The 16,561-nt window shown below is 74.6% G+C and overlaps 1 protein-coding gene across 1 annotated transcript; it reads left to right on the top strand.

The window, feature by feature from the left end:
* Positions 1-261: 261 nt before the first annotated feature.
* LOC140904153 (uncharacterized) lies at positions 262-16,551 on the top strand. The gene is made up of 9 exons (XM_073326464.2): positions 262-298; positions 525-1,248; positions 9,769-10,517; positions 10,806-10,851; positions 11,549-11,598; positions 11,803-12,020; positions 12,845-13,005; positions 14,622-14,774; positions 16,395-16,551. Exons 1-9 carry the CDS (start codon positions 262-264, stop codon positions 16,549-16,551), a joined length of 2,295 nt encoding a protein of 764 aa, XP_073182565.2.
* The last annotated feature ends 10 nt before the right edge of the window (positions 16,552-16,561 follow it).

Genomic DNA, 16,561 nt, shown 5'->3' with positions numbered 1-16,561 from the left:
GGGCGCGGTGCCAGGTGGGGGGCACGGTCCAGGATGGGGGTGCGGTGCCAGGATGGGGGTGCAGTGATAGGTGGGGGGCGCGGTGTCAGGCTGGGGCACGGTGCCAGGCTGGGGGGCACGGTGCCAGGATGGGGGTGCGATGCCAGGATGGGGGCGCGGTGCCAGCATGAGGGTGCCATGCCAGGCTGCGGGGGCGGTGCCAGGTGGGGGGCACGGTGCCAGGATGGGGGCACGGTGCCAGGCTAGGGGTGCAGTGCCAGAATGGGGGCGCAGTACCAGGCTGGGGGTGCGGTGCCAGGTGGGGGCAAGGTGCCAGGATGGGGGTGCAGTGCTAGGTGGGGGCACGGTGCCAGGTGGGGGGGCACGGTGCCAGGATGGGGGTGCAGTGCTAGGTGGGGGGCGCGGTACAAGGCAGGGGGCGCGGTGCCAGGCTGGGGGGGCGCGGTGCCAGATTGGGGGCGCGGTGCCAGGATGCGGTGGGGGGTCTTGCTGCCAGTCTGGGGGCGCTGCCGGTTCCGTCCCAGGCCGGGAGCCGGGACTCCAGTCATGTTCACTCCCGCCCCCGGTCCCCCGGGCCCCCCACATCCCGGCTCCGCCCCCCATCCCGGGCCGGTCACATGGAGGCGGCGGCGCCAGCCCCGAGCGCAGGCAGCGGCCGCCTGCAGCAGCCCGGCGGCGTGTGCGGGACAAAGGGCGGCTGAGCCCGGATCCTCGGGCGGGACCCAGCGGCCCGGGCCCAGGCCCGGAGCGCCCCCGGATCCTACATCCCGGGGGGGGGAACCGTGCGCCCCGGATCCTACATCCCCAGGGAGGGGACCGTGCGCCCCGGATCCTGCGCCCCAGGGAGGGACCGTGCGCCCCCGGATCCTGCTCCCCAGGGTGGGACCGTGCGCCCCGGATCCTGCGCCCCAGGGTGGGACCGTGCGCCCCGGATCCTGCTCCCCAGGGAGGGGACCGTGCGCCCCGGATCCTGCGCCCCAGGGAGGGACCGTGCGCCCCGGATCCTGCGCCCCAGGGGGGACCGTGCGCCCCGGATCCTGCGCCCAGGGAGGGACCGTGCGCCCCGGATCCTGCTCCCCAGGGAGGGACCGTGCGCCCCCGGATCCTGCGCCCCGGGGGGGACCGTGCGCCCCGGATCCTGCGCCCCAGGGAGGGACCGTGCGCCCCGGATCCTGCGCCCCAGGGGGGACCGTGCGCCCCGGATCCTGCGCCCCGGGGGGGACCGTGCGCCCGTGAAGGCGACCGAAGGTGGGTGGCGCCGCAGAGCCGGGTCTGCAGCCGCAGCCGAGCCCGGGGACGACGGGGAGGGGGGGCGGCGGGGACGCGTCCGCAGTGCGCTGCTGGGCGGGGGGCTTTTCCTGCCCAGCCCCCCGGACCCAGCATCCAGCCCGGGCCCCCCAGCACGGCTCAGCAGATGTCCCTAGCTGCCCCCCAGGCCCGCCCCATTGCTCCCGTGGGTCCCTGTGGGCTGAGGGGTCCTGGGGCTCCCCTCCAGAGGTGGGGTCTCCCCCGGGCAGCCAGGGAATCGCTAGGGGGCGCCGGGCTGCAGGGGGTGAGGTGGGGGGCAGCAGGGGGCGCTGGGCTGTGGGGAGCGGGGGTGGGGGCGCTGGGCTGCGGGGGGCAGGGAGGGGGGCAGCAGGGGGCACTGGGTTGCAGGGAGCGGGGCAGGGGCTCTGCAGGGGGCGCTGGGGCTGTGGGGAGCAGGGTGGGGGGCAAAAGGGGGGGCTGGGCTGCGAGGGGCAGGGAGGGGGGCAGTAGGGGGGGCTAGGCTGTGGGGAGCATGGGGGCTCGGCAGGGGGCACTGGGCTGCAGGGGGCGGGGAGGGGGGCAGCTGCTGGCCCTGTCATTAGGGGGTCCCCAGGCCTTCTCTGCGTTTCCTCTCGGGGGAGCACCCAGGCATGCCGGCTCCTAACGGGATGGGGCTCGCCCGAGCCAGCCCCACAGCGTCAGCGTCTGGGGGTCACCAGAGCCGGGAACGAGGAAGTGAGAGACATGAAATGAGTCGGGGATCTCAGTGTTCAGGGAATGGGGAAGGAGCTTCGTCTGGGGGCAGGTACCTTTGCACGAAGTGGGGCTGGGAGCCAGGACTCCTGGGTTCTCTCCCCGGCTCTGGGAGGGGAGTGGGGCCTAGTGGGATAGAGCAGGGGGGGCTGGGAGCCAGGACTCCTGGGTTCTCTCCCCGGCTCTGGGAGGGAAGTGGGGCCTAGTGGGTTAGAGCAGGGGGGGCTGGGAGCCAGGACTCCTGGGTTCTCTCCCCAGCTCTGGGAGGGGAGTGGGGGCTGGTGGGTTAGAGCAGGGGGGGCTGGGAGCCAGGACTCCTGGGTTCTCTCCCCGGCTCTGGGAGGGGAGTGGGGCCTAGTGGGTTAGAGCAGGGGGGGGCGGGAGCCAGGACTCCTGGGTTCTATCCTCTCCCTCTCCAGCCCGGAGGTCTCCAGGTGGCGTTCTCACCCCAGGGCTGGCAAGGCCGAAATAACCTCCCCGGCAGTAAGGGAAGGGAGGCCCGCGCCAAGCGGGTGTGGGGCTCTCGGGCTGGCACACCTGGCTCCGGGAGCAGAAGGTGTCTCAGGACCTCAGGTGTTTGACACAGGAAGGAAAGTTTCTTCCTGTGTTTCAGGGCTGGCCCCGAGGCCCCAGGTGCCGCGCTGGGGGCGGGGTGGGGGGGGGCTGTGCTGTGGGGCGCCCTGGCAGTCTCCTCTCTCCACCCCCAGTGTTGCTGTGGGCTGTCCCAGCCCTGTTCTTCTCCACCCCAGAGGTGGCCGCATTTCAGGAGCGCTGGGAGCGGGTCTGGGCCTGTGGTTCAGACGGGCCCTGCCCAGCTGTGAGTGGGAGGACCGAAGGCTAGAGGGGGTGTATTCCTGTCCCCCCCCATCCCGTGCACCCCCCTCATTATATGTGCTTTCCCCCAACGCCCCCCTGGAAGGAGCCAGGCCCCTCCGTGCCACACTGCCCCATGCCAGGCGCCCCTCTCCAGTCGGACACTGGGGTCCCCCAGGGAGGCCGGGCTCTAAGTGATGGTGCTGGCTGGGAAGTGGGGGCGGGGGTCTCACTGGCTGGCTGGGGTCTCTGGGTCTCCAACTTCCCCCGTCTCTGCTGGAGACCAGATGCACCTGGAGGGGCAGAGAGAGAACCCAGGAGTCCTGGCACCCAGCGAGGCCGGAGACCGATTCCCTCAGCCCGGAGAGGGCTGTGGGCTGGAGACAGGGAGATGGCCAGGCCAACCCCCCTTGCTCTAACCACCAGCCCCCGTACCCCTCCCAGAGCCAGGGAGAGAACCCAGGAAGTCCTGGCTCCCAGCCCCCCTGCTGCAACCCACTAGGCCCCACTCCCCTCCCAGAGCCGGGGGAGAGAAGCCAGGAGTCCTGGCTCCCAGCCCCCCTGCTGCAACCCACTAGGCCCCCACTCCCCCTCCCAGAGCCCGGGGAGAGAACCCAGGAGTCCTGGCTCCCAGCCCCCCCTGCTCTAACCCACTAGGCCTCCTAGAGCCAGGGAGAGAACCCAGGAGTCCTGGCTCCCAGCCCCCCCTGCTCTAACCACCAGCCCCCGTACCCCTCCCAGAGCCGGGGAGAGAACCCAGGAGTCCTGGCTCCCAGCCCCCCCTGCTGCAACCCACTAGGCCCCACTCCCCCTCCTAGAGCCAGGGAGAGAACCCCAGGAGTCCTGGCTCCCAGCCCCACCCCACCGCGAGGGGCAGGGGCAGGAAATAGGGGCGGAAGAAGCCAGCGTAAGGGGGGGCCCCCGCAGAGCCAGAGCTGCAGCATCAGTCGGGGAGGGACTGAAGCAGCCGCTGGCTTGGGGTGAGCTGCGGGGGGAGGGGAAGGGGGTGTTGGAAACCGGGGGGGGGGGTGGCCCTCTGTACAGGGGGTGGGGGAGGGGAGCCAGAGGCAGGCGTGGGGGGGGGCAGGCTGGGGGAATCCTGGTGCTGGGGGGCATTGGGAAGGTTTGTAGCTCTAGTTGCCTTGGGGATTAGCTTAGCTGGGAGCCAGGACGCCTGGGTTCTCTCCAGGGCTCTGGGAGGGGAGTGGGGCCTGGTGGGTCAGAGCAGGGGGGGGCTGGGAGCCAGGACTCCTGGGTTCTCTCCAGGGCTCTGGGAGGGGAGTGGGCCCTGGTGGGTCAGAGCAGGGGGGGGCTGGGAGCCAGGACGCCTGGGTTCTCTCCAGGGCTCACTCTGAGATAGCGCGTCTCTCCAGGGCTCTGGGAGGGGAGTGGGGCCTGGTGGGTCAGAGCAGGGGGGGCTGGGAGCCAGGACTCCTGGGTTCTCTCCAGGGCTCTGGGAGGGGAGTGGGCCTGGTGGGTCAGAGCAGGGGGGGCTGGGAGCCAGGACTCCTGGGTTCTCTCCAGGGCTCTGGGAGGGGAGTGGGGCCTGGTGGGTCAGAGCAGGGGGGGCTGGGAGCCAGGACGCCTGGGTTCTCTCCAGGGCTCTGGGAGGGGAGTGGGGCCTGGTGGGTCAGAGCAGGGGGGGCTGGGAGCCAGGACGCCTGGGTTCCCTCCAGGGCTCTGGGAGGCGAGTGGGGCCTGGTGGGTCAGAGCAGGGGGGCTGGGAGCCAGGACGCCTGGGTTCTCTTCAGGGCTCTGGGAGGAGAGTGGGGCCTGGTGGGTCAGAGCAGGGGGGGCTGGGAGCCAGGACGCCTGGGTTCTCTCCAGGGCTCTGGGAGGGGAGTGGGCTGGTGGGTCAGAGCAGGGGGGGCTGGGAGCCAGGACGCCTGGGTTCTCTCCAGGGCTCTGGGAGGGGAGTGGGGTCTGGTGGGTCAGAGCAGGGGGGGTCTGGGAGGCCGGACACCTGGGTTCTCTCCCCATACATTCCCCTTCCAGCCTTTGTATCCTAGTCAGTTCCTGGGTCTCTGCCCCCAAGGGCCAGGCCTCCCCGCTTCTCCTGGCAGTGACCCCCTGAGCCTCCAGGCACGGATCCCCCCAGGCAGTAAGTGAAGCTGCCCCCTGGGGCCGTGCCCCACAGGAAAGTGGGGGGCGGGACTGGCAGTCCCGATTGGTAGGGAGGAAATCTTATGCCAGCCAGGAATAGAACCCAGGCTCCCAGCCCCTTCCCCCTGCTCTGACCACTAGGCCCCACACCCCTCCCAGAGCTGGGGAGAGAACCCAGGAGTCCTGCTACCAGCCCCCCCGCTCTAAACACTGGAACCCACTTCCCTCCAAGAGCTGGGGGCAGAACCCAGGAGTCCTGGTCCCAGGGCCCTCCCCCGCAGTAACCACTAGACCCCCCCTCCCTTCCCAGACCAGGGGATGGAACCCAGGCATCCGGGCTCCTAGGCCCCCCACTGCTCCCCTGCTCTCCAGACACTCACAGCAGCACTAGGCTTGGGGCTGTGGGTTCCCCGCTCCGGGTCCTCAGCCTACGGGACAGGGCGACGTTCCCCCCTCCAGCTGACTGACCCCCAGCAGCCCAGTGCCGGAGCGGTGCCCCTTCCTCAGGGCTCCCCACAGCCTGACCGGGGATAACAGGGCCCAGACAGCCCCAGCGCAGCTCCCAGAGAGCAGGCGGGGAATCCCCCTCAGGCATTACGGGGTCTAAGATACACACCGTGCAGCCTCGAGCGCGGCCGGCAGGGGGCAGCCACGAGCGCGGAGGGCCTCTGTAGGAGCCGGGGGACCCAAAGCTGCGTGTGTGGAGTGTGTGGGGGGGAAGGGGGGGGGAGAGGATGTAGCTGGGGGGGGCGGGAGGATGTGGCGGGGGGCAGGGGGCGCAGCAGGGATAAATTAGTCCCGCCAGGAAGCTCAGTGAGACACCGCAGCCCCCTGCGGGCAGAGAACGAGACTCTGAGATAGCGCGTGTTAGAGCGGGGGGCGGGGGCGGGGCTGGGAGCCAGGACTCCTGGGTTCTATCCTGGCTCTGGGCGGGGATTGAGGTCTAGTGATTAGAGCCGGGGAGGCGGGGAGGACAGCTGGGTGCTCGGACTCCTGGGTTCTATCCCCAGCTCTGTGTACTTAGCTCGGTCCCCTCCCCTCCCCCTGCCTCAGTTTCCCTGAATGGGTTCCGTAGCGCTCGTATAACGTGGAGCTGGAGAGGCCAGGGCAACTCTTCCCCTCACCCCCCTCGGAAATTCCTGCCCTTCCTCTGGATTACCATTTCCTGGCTGCGGAAAGACGCACTTCCCTCCCCGCTGGGCCAGGGCATGGGGGGTGTCCCTGCATCCTCCCCCCCAGCTGGCAATCTACACCCCCCAGGGCTCCCTCTCCTCCCTACTGGGACGGGGGGGGGCTTTGCTTTGGCAGGCTTCAGTGGGGAGAACCCAGGAGTCCTGGCTCCCATCAGCCCGTGGCTGTCCTGCCGGGGTGGCACTGGGGCTGTGTGGCACCTTGGCCCCGTACTGCCCCAGGCTGAGGGCGATTCTCCGCGCGCCCGGCTGCTGAGGGCGGCTCTCCTGGTACAAAGGGGCCCTGTGCGAGCCCCGCTGAGTCACCGGGGCCGGTGGGGAGCCGGCGGCTTGGCTGGAGTTCCCGGCCGGCCGCCTGCACAAAGGGCCTTTGAGAGAGGGGGTGGGCCCAGAGCCGGGAGGGGGTTGGGGGGACTACGGGGGCCCTGCTCTGAGCTGGGGGGGAGCAGCTTTGGGGGGGGACTGTGTGTGTGGGGGGGAGCAGCCTTTTCCAACCACTAGCCCGGTTCACCGCCCACTCTGTGTACAGCCTGAAGGGGGGGCAAGCCCCCTCCGCATTGCAGACCAACGATTCCTAGCCCCCCTGCTTCCCACAGAGTCGAGCGCCCCGCCGTGTGTCATGGGCCCCGCGCTGCTGGCCCCCAGGGGTGATTCTCCCCGATGTGGGGACTGATATCTGGGAAACTGAGGCACTGACAGCTGGACAGATGTCCCCAGGGAATGGAAGAGAGACAGAACCCAGGAGTCCTGGCTCCCAAGCCCACCCCCCCGCCCCTCCCCGCCATTCCAGCCACGAGCCCCCACTGCCACTCCCCATCTATATTATCCAGCTCAGCCCCACAACCCCCCCACTCACATGGTCGGCTAGAAATATTCCCAACAGCTGCACCAGCCCTGAGTTCACCCCCCCGTCCCCCCCCCCGGGAGAATGTGGGAGAGAGGATGAGGATGGGGAGAGCCAGGACTCCTGGGTTCTCTCCCCGGCTCTGGGAGGGGAGGGGGGGCTGGTGGGTGAGAGCAGGGGGGGCTGGGAGCCCGGACTCCTGGGTTGTCTCCCCGGCTCTGGGAGGGGAGGGGGGGCTGGTGGGTCAGAGCAGGGGGGGCTGGGAGCCAGGACTCCTGGGTTCTCTCCCCGGCTCTGGGAGGGGAGGGGGGGGCTGGTGGGTCAGAGCAGGGGGGGCTGGGAGCCAGGACTCCTGGGTTCTCTCCCCGGCTCTGGGAGGGGAGGGGGGGCTGGTGGGTTAGAGCAGGGGGGCTGGGAGCCAGGACTCCTGGGTTCTCTCCCCGGCTCTGGGAGGGGAGGTGGTGGCTGGTGGGTTAGAGCAGGGGGGGCTGGGAGCCCGGACTCCTGGGTCTCCCCCCGGCTCTGGGAGGGGAGGGGGGGCTGGTGGGTGAGAGCAGGGGGGGGCTGGGAGCCCGGACTCCTGGGTTCTCTCCCTGGTTCTGGAGGGGAAGGGGGGCTGGTGGGGGGTGGGCCAGGGTGGGGGTGGGGAGGGCCCCTGGCTGGGCCAGCAACTGGGGAATCCAGGCCAAATTTAACCCTGGCAGCTGGGCCGGGACTAGCCGGGGTGGGGCGGGGCCGGGGAGGAAGGGTGTGGGGCGGAGACAGATGCACTGGGTGTGAGGGGAGATCCCCCCTCCACTCCCCGCTGAGCCCTCCCCCCCCCCGGTGCTCCTTTCTCTGTGTCCGGGGGGGGGGGGCGGGCACCTGCTTCTCCCTTGGCACCGTCCCTCCCCCCCTGCCCTGGGCTGTGCCAAGAGGCCGGCCCCGGTGAGCCATGTGGAAATATGGGGGCGGGCAGGGCTGGGAGCCCGGACTCCTGGGTTCTCCCCCCGACTCTGGGAGGGCAGTGGTGGCTGGTGGGTTACAGCAGGGGGGGCTGGGAGCCAGGACTCCTGGGTTCTCTCCCCGGCTCTGGGAGGGGAGTGGGGGCTGGTGGGTTACAGCAGGGGGGGCTGGGAGCCCGGACTCCTGGGTTCTCTCCCTGGCTCTGGGAGGGGAGTGGGGGCTGGTGGGTCAGAGCAGGGGGGGCTGGGAGCCCGGACTCCTGGGTTCTCTCCCTGGCTCTGGGAGGGGAGTGGGGGCTGGTGGGTGAGAGCGGGGGGGCTGGGAGCCCGGACTCCTGGGTTCTCTCCCTGGCTCTGGGAGGGGAGTGGGGGCTATGGGGTAGAGTGCGGGAGCGGCCGGGGCTACTCTTGCTTTTTCTGGGATCAGCTGGGTGTGGACCCAGGCGTCCTACCCAGGTTCCCTCCCCCCCCGCAGCTGCCTTGGTCCTTTTCCCTGCGTTTCCTGTTCCAAATTTGTTTGCTGACTTGTGCGCCCCGCCCCAGAGGAGGCCGCGTCTATGGGCCGGGCGAGGGGTCCCCGGGTCCCCTGCGCCCCGCCCCAGAGGAGGCCGCGTCTCGGGGTCCCCGGGTCCCCTGCGCCCCGCCCCAGAGGAGGCCGCGTCTCGGGGCCGGGCGAGGGGTCCCCGGGCCCCCTGTGCCCCGCCCAGAGGTGGCCGCGTCTCGGGGCTGGGCGAGGGGTCCCCGGGCCCCCTGCGCCCCGCCCCAGAGGTGGCCGCGTCTCGGGGCCGGGCGAGGGGTCCCCGGGCCCTCTGTTCCCCGCCCCAGAGGAGGCCGCGTCTCGGGGCCGGGCGAGGGGTCCCCGGGTCCCCTGCGCCCCGCCCCAGAGGTGGCCGCGTCTCGGGGCCGGGCGAGGGGGCCCGGGTCCCCTGCGCCCCGCCCCAGAGGAGGCCGCGTCTCGGGGTCCCTGGGTCCCCTGCGCCCCGCCCCAGAGGTGGCCGCGTCTCGGGGCCGAGCGAGGGGTCCCCGGGTCCCCTGCGCCCCGCCCCAGAGGAGGCCGCGTCTCGGGGCCGGGCGAGGGGTCCCCGGGTCTCCTGCGCCCCGCCCCAGAGGAGACCGCATCTCGGGGTCCCCGGGCCCCCTGCGCCCCGCCCCAGAGGGGCCGCGTCTCGGGGCCGGGCGAGGGGTCCCCGGGCCCCCTGCCCCCGCCCCAGAGGCGGCCGCGTCTCGGGGTCCCCGGGTCCCCTGCGCCCCGCCCCAGAGGAGGCCGCATCTCGGGCCGGGCGAGGGGTCCCCGGGCCCCCTGCGCCCCGCCCCAGAGGTGGCCGCGTCTCGGGGCCGGGCGAGGGGTCCCCGGGCCCCCTGCGCCCCGCCCCAGAGGTGGCCGCGTCTCGGGGCCGGGCGAGGGGTCCCCGGGCCCCCTGCGCCCCGCCCCAGAGGCAGCTGCATCATCTCCTGAGCACGTCTCTCTCCCCCCTGCAGGTGACCATGTCGTCGATGGACCCCCTGCCCCCCGCCCTGCCCCCCACCCAGAAGCCCACCCGCTCATCAAGCCACGGCCCCCCTCCCGGTCGCGGCCCTGCCTGGCCCCCCAGCAGACCTGGGCTGCCGAGCCCAGAGGCGGCCCCCCTGCCGGCCCCCTGCCTGGATGCGCCCCCCGGCAGGGCGCAGCGCCCGGGCAACGTCCGCAAGATCGTGGGGCGCTTTGAGCACCGGGCGGGTGGGGGCCGGGCCCCCAGCCCCCCGCTGGAGAATGGGGCCTGGCCCCCCCCGGGGACGGAGCTCGGTGAGTCTGGCTTGGGGCGCCCCCGGGGCGTGTGGGGCATCGCGTGACAGGCCCCCCCCCTCACCCCGTCTCTCTCTCTCTCCCCTGCAGGTCGGTGCCCGGACGCCGTGGGGGAGCCCCCCATCCCGGAGCCCCCGGCCGCCTGCCCCCCACGCTGCCCCTGCGGCTGCCATCGGCACCGGCCTGGCATGGTGCTGGCCTGGGTGCCGGCCCCCGAGGGGGAGGAGCCAGGCTCGGACGGCTCCGCCTCCACCGACGAGGGGGGCCCCCTCTTCCGGCGCCTCCTGGAGGTCACCCCCGCCCCCCAGTCCCGCTGGTCCCCCCTCAAGCCCCCTGCCCCGCCCCCCGAGGACGGCAGCGTGGTTCTCACCAGCTACCGCCCACGGCCCAGCTCACCGGGGGCCCGGCGCTGGCCAAGCCCCCCCGGTGGGCCAAGGGGGGGGCGCCCGAGGCGGCCCGGCCCCCCCCGGCCGTGCCCCCCAAGACCCCGGCGAAGCCCCTGCGCGGGACACAGGGCACAGGGCTCGGCTCCTGGCAGCCAGAGCGGGGGGACAGCTGCCCCCCATCCGCTGCCCCCTGCCAAGCCCCTCCAGTCCCTGCCAAACCCTGCCCCCCACCCCGCCTGCCCAGCCCCCCCACGAACCCCCAATCGCTGCCAAAGCGCGCCCCCCAACCCCGCCCCCTGCCCAGCCTGCCCAGGCCCCCAAGTCCCTGCCAGACATGTTCCCTACCGCCGCCCCCCACCCAGCCTCCCCCGCCCCCCGCCAAGCTCTGCCCCCCGCCGCCCGCCCCCCCGCAGAAGGAGCACGCCCCGGCGCCAGGGGACGAACCCCGCCAAGGTACGGCCCGGGGACCAGGGTCCGTCCACGCCCCGAATCCTGGGGCTGGGTCCCGGCTGCCCCATGGGAGGGGGGTGGGGGGGTCTGGACTGGAGAGTGGGGGGCTGCATTTCCTCCTTGTGGGGAGGCTGGGATCGGGGTTCCCCGGCTGGGGGAGGCTGGGGGGGGAGGGGATCAGGGTTCCCCAAGGGGGTGTGGGTTTGGAGTGTGGGGGGGGGAGCCAGGAGCGGGGCTGGCTCGGGGGGGCAGGTCCCCCAGCCCCACTGACCCCACACTCCGTGTCCCCAGGAGACTCGGATGGCCACAGTCCGGAGCCAGAGCCGCCGAGGGACAGGTCTGTGTCCCCCCCAGCCCCCCATCTGTCCCCCTGCCCCCCCACCTCTCCCTCCGTCTGCCCTCCAGCCCCCCTGTTTGTCTCTCTGCCCCCCAGCCCCTCTGTCCGCCCCTCTGTCCGCCCCCCCGCAGCCCCTGTCTGTCCCCCTGCCCCCGCCACCTCTCCGTCCATCTGCCCTCCAGCCCCCCCGTTTGTCTCTCTGCCCCCCAGCCCCTCTGTCCGCCCCCCCGCAGCCCCCTGTCTGTCCCCCTGCCCCCCACCACCTCTCCGTCCATCTGCCCTCCAGCCCCCCGTTTGTCTCTCTGCCCCCAGCCCCTCTGTCTGCCCCCCCGCAGCCCCCTGTCTGTCCCCCTGCCCCCCGCCACCTCTCCGTCCGTCTGCCCTCCAGCCCCCCGTTTGTGTCTCTGCCCCCCAGCCCCTCTGTCCGCCCCCCCGCAGCCCCCTGTCTGTCCCCCTGCCCCCGCCACCTCTCCGTCCGTCTGCCCTCCAGCCCCCCCGTTTGTCTCTCTGCCCCCCAGCCCCTCTGTCCGCCCCCCCGCAGCTCCCTGTCTGTCCCCCTGCCCCCCGCCACCTCTCCGTCCGTCTGCCCTCCAGCCCCCCCGTTTGTGTCTCTGCCCCCCAGCCCCTCTGTCCGCCCCCCCCCCGCAGCCCCTCGTCTGTCCATGCGGCTCTGACCTCGCTCCCCCTCCCCCCACAGGTGCTGCCCATCCCCGAAGGGCCCCGGCTGGGGGCTGCCCCTGCAGGACGGTAAGGGGGGGCTGTGCCGGGGGGGCGCTGGCGGAGGGGGGGGAGCAGGGGCTGCGGGACGGGGGGGGGGAATTCCCGGGTATGGGGATCGGGGCAGGAAGGGTCCTGGGGCAAGGGCACGGGGCTGGGGGAGGGATTGGGGCCCCGGGGTGGGGTGGGGGGTGAATGGGGGGCAGCCTGACCCCCTTTCCCCCCCCCCCCCAGAGCCCCTGTACCAGACCTACCGGCAGGCCGTCATCCGCAAGGAGATCCAGCGCCAGACCCTGCCCCATAGCGCCAGCCCGAGCAGCTGGGACGAGGCCCCGGCGCCCCCCCCGGGCCCCCCCGGCGCCCCCCGCAGCACCCTCTGGCAGGACCTGCCGGCCGTGCGGGAGAGCGGCCTCCTCTGGCACATCAGCCCCCAGGAGCGCAAGATGCAGGAGGTGGGTTGGGCCCCCCGCCGCCCCCCCGCTTCCCCTGCCCCCCCAGTTCCCCTGGCCCCCCAGCGCCATGTCCCCTGGTTCCTCCTGGCCCCCCCAATTCCCCTGCCCCCCAATTCCCCTGTCCCCCCAGCACCATGTCCCCTGGTTCCTCCTGGCCCCCCAATTCTCCTGCCCCCCAATTCCCCTGCCCCCCAGCGCCATGTCCCCCACTTCCTCCTAGCCCCCCAATTCCCCTGCCCCACCAGCACCATGTCCCCTGGTTCCTGCTGGCCCCCCAATTCCCCTGCCCCCACCAGCGACATGTCCCCCACTTCCTCCTGGCCCCCCAATTCCCCTGCCCCCCCAGCGCCATGTCTCCCACTTCCTCCTGGCCCCCCAATTCCCCTGCCCCCCCCAGCGCCATGTCCCCCACTTCCTCCTGGCCCCCCAATTCCCCTGCCCCCCAGCGCCATGTCTCCCACTTCCTCCTGGCCCCCCAATTCCCCTGCCCCCCCAGCGCCATGTCCCCCACTTCCTCCTGGCCCCCCAATTCCCCTGCCCCTCCAGCGCCATGTCCCCTGGTTCCTCCTGCCCCCCTGATTCCCCTGCCCCCCCGCGCCATGTCCCCCGCTTCCTCCTGCCCCCCCAGCACCTTGCCCCCCGGTACCCCTGCCACGCCCCACTGGCTGTGCCCCCTGCCCCCCCCGCCGTGCCCCCCGGTCCCCTCTGCCCCCGGCCTCCCCGCCAGGCCCCGGGCTCCCGAGCGACGGCGAGGCCAGGGGAGGGGCCCGGGGACCTCGCGCGCCCCCCGGGGCCCCCGGCCTGACCCCCGCCTGTCCCGGCAGAGCCTGTTCGAGGTGCTGACGTCGGAGGCCTCCTACCAGCGCTCGCTGCGGCTGCTGGCCCAGCACTTCGTGGGCTCGCGGGAGCTGGGCGAGACCCTGGGGCCCCGGGAGCGCCAGGCCCTCTTCTCCAGCGTCCTGCGGGTCAAGGAGATCAGCGCCAGGTCAGCCCCCCCGCCGCCCCCCGCCGCCCCCCGCCTGCCCCCCGCCTGCCCCCCGCCTGCCCCCTGGCCCCCCGCCGGCCCCCCGCCTGCCCCCCGCCGCCCCCCGCCAGGCCCTCTTCTCCAGCGTCCTGCGGGTCAAGGAGATCAGCGCCAGGTCAGCCCCCCCGCCGCCCCCCGCCGCCCCCCGCCTGCCCCCCGCCTGCCCCCCGCCTGCCCCCTGGCCCCCCGCCGGCCCCCCGCCGGCCCCCCGCCAGGCCCTCTTCTCCAGCGTCCTGCGGGTCAAGGAGATCAGCGCCAGGTCAGCCCCCCCGCCGCCCCCCGCCTGCCCCCCGCCTGCCCCCTGGCCCCCCGCCGGCCCCCCGCCGGCCCCCCGCCAGGCCCTCTTCTCCAGCGTCCTGCGGGTCAAGGAGATCAGCGCCAGGTCAGCCCCCCCGCTGGCCCCCGCGTGCCCCCCGCCTGCCCCCCGCCTGCCCCCCGCCTGCCCCCTGGCCCCCCGCCGCCCCCCGCCGGCCCCCCGCCAGGCCCTCTTCTCCAGCGTCCTGCGGGTCAAGGAGATCAGCGCCAGGTCAGCCCCCCCGCCGCCCCCCGCCTGCCCCCCGCCTGCCCCCTGCCCCCCCGCCGGCCCCCCGCCGGCCCCCCCGCCAGGCCCTCTTCTCCAGCGTCCTGCGGGTCAAGGAGATCAGCGCCAGGTCAGCCCCCCCCGCCGCCCCCCGCCGCCCCCCACCTGCCCCCTGGCCCCCCGCCTGCCCCCCGCCAGGCCCTCTTCTCCAGCGTCCTGCGGGTCAAGACTCTGAGATAGGCGCGTTCAGCGCCAGGTCAGGCCCCCCCGCCGGCCCCCGCGTGCCCCCCGCCGCCCCCCGCCTGCCCCCCGCCTTCCCCCTGGCCCCCCGCCGGCCCCCTGCCTGCCCCCCGCCGGCCCCCCGCCAGGCCCTCTTCTCCAGCGTCCTGCGGGTCAAGGAGATCAGCGCCAGGTCAGGCCCCCCCGCCGGCCCCCGCGTGCCCCCCGCCAATCCCCGCCGACCCCGCCTGCCCCCCACCTTCCCCCTGGCCCCCCGCCGGCCCCCCGCCTGCCCCCCGCCAGGCCCTCTTCTCCAGCGTCCTGCGGGTCAAGGAGATCAGCGCCAGGTCAGGCCTGCCCCCTGGCCCACTCTGAGATAGCGCGTGGCCTGCCCCCTGGCCCCCGCGTGCCCCCCGCGTGCCCCCCGTGTGCCCCCCGCCTTCCCCCTGGCCCCCGCGTGCCCCCCGCCGGTCCCCCACGTGTTCCCCACCGGCCCCCGCCGGCCCCCCGCCTTCACCCGCTCCCCCGCCTGCCCCCTGGCGTGCCCCACGGCCTGCTCCCTGCCCCCTGCGTGCCCCACGGCATGCCCCCTGCCCCCACGTTCTCTCTAGGCTGCCCCCCCATGTGCCTCGGGCCTGCCCCCCCATACCCTGGTGTGCCCCACGGCATGTCCCCCCGGCTTGCCCCCCCATGTATCCCCAGCATGTCCCCCCCCAGCCCGCCCCCCGTATGTCCCCTCATGTCGCCCCCGGACCCCCTCCAGTTCCACCCCCAGCCCCCCCCAGCGCACCCCTCGTGCCGCCCCCCGCCCTGATGCCCCCCCCCCCGCCCGCGGCAGGTTCCTGGCGGCGCTGCAGGGACGCGTGGCCGAGAGCCTGCAGATCCGCGACGTGAGCGACGTGGTGGCCGCCCACGCCCGGCGCGACTTCCCCGCCTACGTGGACTACGTCCGCAACCAGCCCTACCAGGAGAAGGAGTACAGCGCCCTCATGTGCGGGCGGGGCCATGGGGACGGGGGCGGGGCCACGGGGAGAGGGGGCGGGGCCACGGGAGACGGGGGCGGGGCGATGGGAAGAGGGGAGGGGCCATGGGGAATGGGGGCGGGGCCATGGGGAGAGGGGGCGGGGCGATGGGAAGAGGGGAGGGGCCATGGGGAATGGGGGCGGGGCCATGGGGAGAGGGGGTGGGGCCATGGGAGACGGGGGCGGGGCCATGGGCCGTGGGGGCGGAACCATGGGGTGTGGGGTGGGGCCAGGGGGGACAGGGATGGGGGCGACAGGAGAGGCGTATGGGGGGCTAAGGGGGAGGGAGACGGGGGGCACAGAGGGCGGGGACGGGGGGCCGAGGAGGAGGGGGACGGGGGCACAGAGGGCGGGGGCGGGGGGCCGAGGAGGAGGGGGACGGGGGCACAGAGGGCGGGGGAGGGGGACGGGGGGCCGAGGAGGAGGGGGGACGGGGGCACAGAGGCCGGGGGCAGGGGCCAAGGGGGAGGGGGACGGGGGCACAGAGGGCGGGGGAGGGGGACGGGGGGCCGAGGGGGAGGGAGACGGGGGCACAGAGGGCGGGGGAGGGGGACGGGGGGGCCGAGGAGGAGGGGGACGGGGGCACAGAGGCCGGGGGCACAGAGGCCGGGGGCGGGGGGCCAAGGGGGAGGGGGACGGGGGCACAGAGGGCGGGGGAGGGGGACGGGGGGCCGAGGGGGAGGGAGACGGGGGCACAGAGGGCGGGGGCGGCGGGGGAGGGGGATGGGGGGCCGAGGGGGACGGGGGCACAGAGGCCGGGGCCGGGGGGCCGAGCGGGAGGGGGACGGGGGCACAGAGGGCGGGGGAGGGGGACGGGGGGCCGAGGGGGAGGGAGACGGGGGCACAGAGGGCGGGGGCGGCGGGGGAGGGGGACGGGGGGCCGAGGGGGACGGGGGCACAGAGGCCGGGGCCGGGGGGCCGAGGGGGAGGGAGACGGGGGCACAGAGGGCGGGGGCGGCGGGGGAGAGGGGGAGGGGGGAGCCGAGGGGGACGGGGGCACAGAGGGCGGGGGAGGGGGCCGGGGGGCCGAGGGGGAGGGAGACGGGGGCACAGAGGGCGGGGGGAGGGGGACGGGGGGCCGAGGAGGAGGGGGACGGGGGCACAGAGGCCGGGGGCACAGAGGCCGGGGGCGGGGGCCAAGGGGGAGGGGGACGGGGGCACAGAGGGCGGGGGAGGGGGACGGGGGGCCGAGGGGGAGGGAGACGGGGGCACAGAGGGCGGGGGGCGGCGGGGGAGGGGGACGGGGGGGCCGAGGGGGAGGGAGACGGGGGCACAGAGGGCGGGGGCGGCGGGGGACGGGGAGGGGGAGCCGAGGGGGACGGGGGCACAGAGGGCGGGGGGAGGGGGGACGGGGGGGCCGAGGGGGAGGGAGACGGGGGCACAGAGGCCGGGGGCGGCGGGGGAGGGGGAGGGGGAGCCGAGGGGGACGGGGGCACAGAGGGCGGGGGAGGGGGCCGGGGGGCCGAGGGGGAGGGAGACGGGGGCACAGAGGCCGGGGGCGGGCTGGTGGCCGGGCCGAGGCCCGGGCGCCCTGGCTGGGACTTGGGGGGCGGCCCCGTCTCACCCCTCTCCCCCCCCCCCCGGCGCAGGGAGCGAAACGGGCCCTTCGGGGCGGCGCTGGGCCGGCTGCAGGAGCACCCCCTGTGCCAAGGCCTCCCCCTCCTCTCCTTCCTGCTGCTGCCCTTCCAGCGCATCACCCGCCTCAAGATGCTCCTGGAGGTAGGGACCCCCGGCGTCCGACTCTGAGATAGCGCGT

Source organism: Lepidochelys kempii, chromosome 28 (assembly GCF_965140285.1).
Source record: "Lepidochelys kempii isolate rLepKem1 chromosome 28, rLepKem1.hap1, whole genome shotgun sequence".
NCBI lineage: Eukaryota > Metazoa > Chordata > Testudines > Cheloniidae > Lepidochelys > Lepidochelys kempii.
This window is presented reverse-complemented; position numbering and strand designations above follow the sequence as displayed.

Excerpts from the sequence above, each read along its gene's own strand:
- LOC140904153 (XM_073326464.2), top strand. The coding sequence starts at position 262 with ATGGGGGCGCAGTACCAGGCTGGGGGTGCGGTGCCAG. Across the intron at positions 10,518-10,805 it reads AGGGGACGAACCCCGCCAAG|GAGACTCGGATGGCCACAGT; the intron begins GTACGGCCCGGG and ends CCGTGTCCCCAG. Across the intron at positions 11,599-11,802 it reads GGGGCTGCCCCTGCAGGACG|AGCCCCTGTACCAGACCTAC; the intron begins GTAAGGGGGGGC and ends CCCCCCCCCCAG.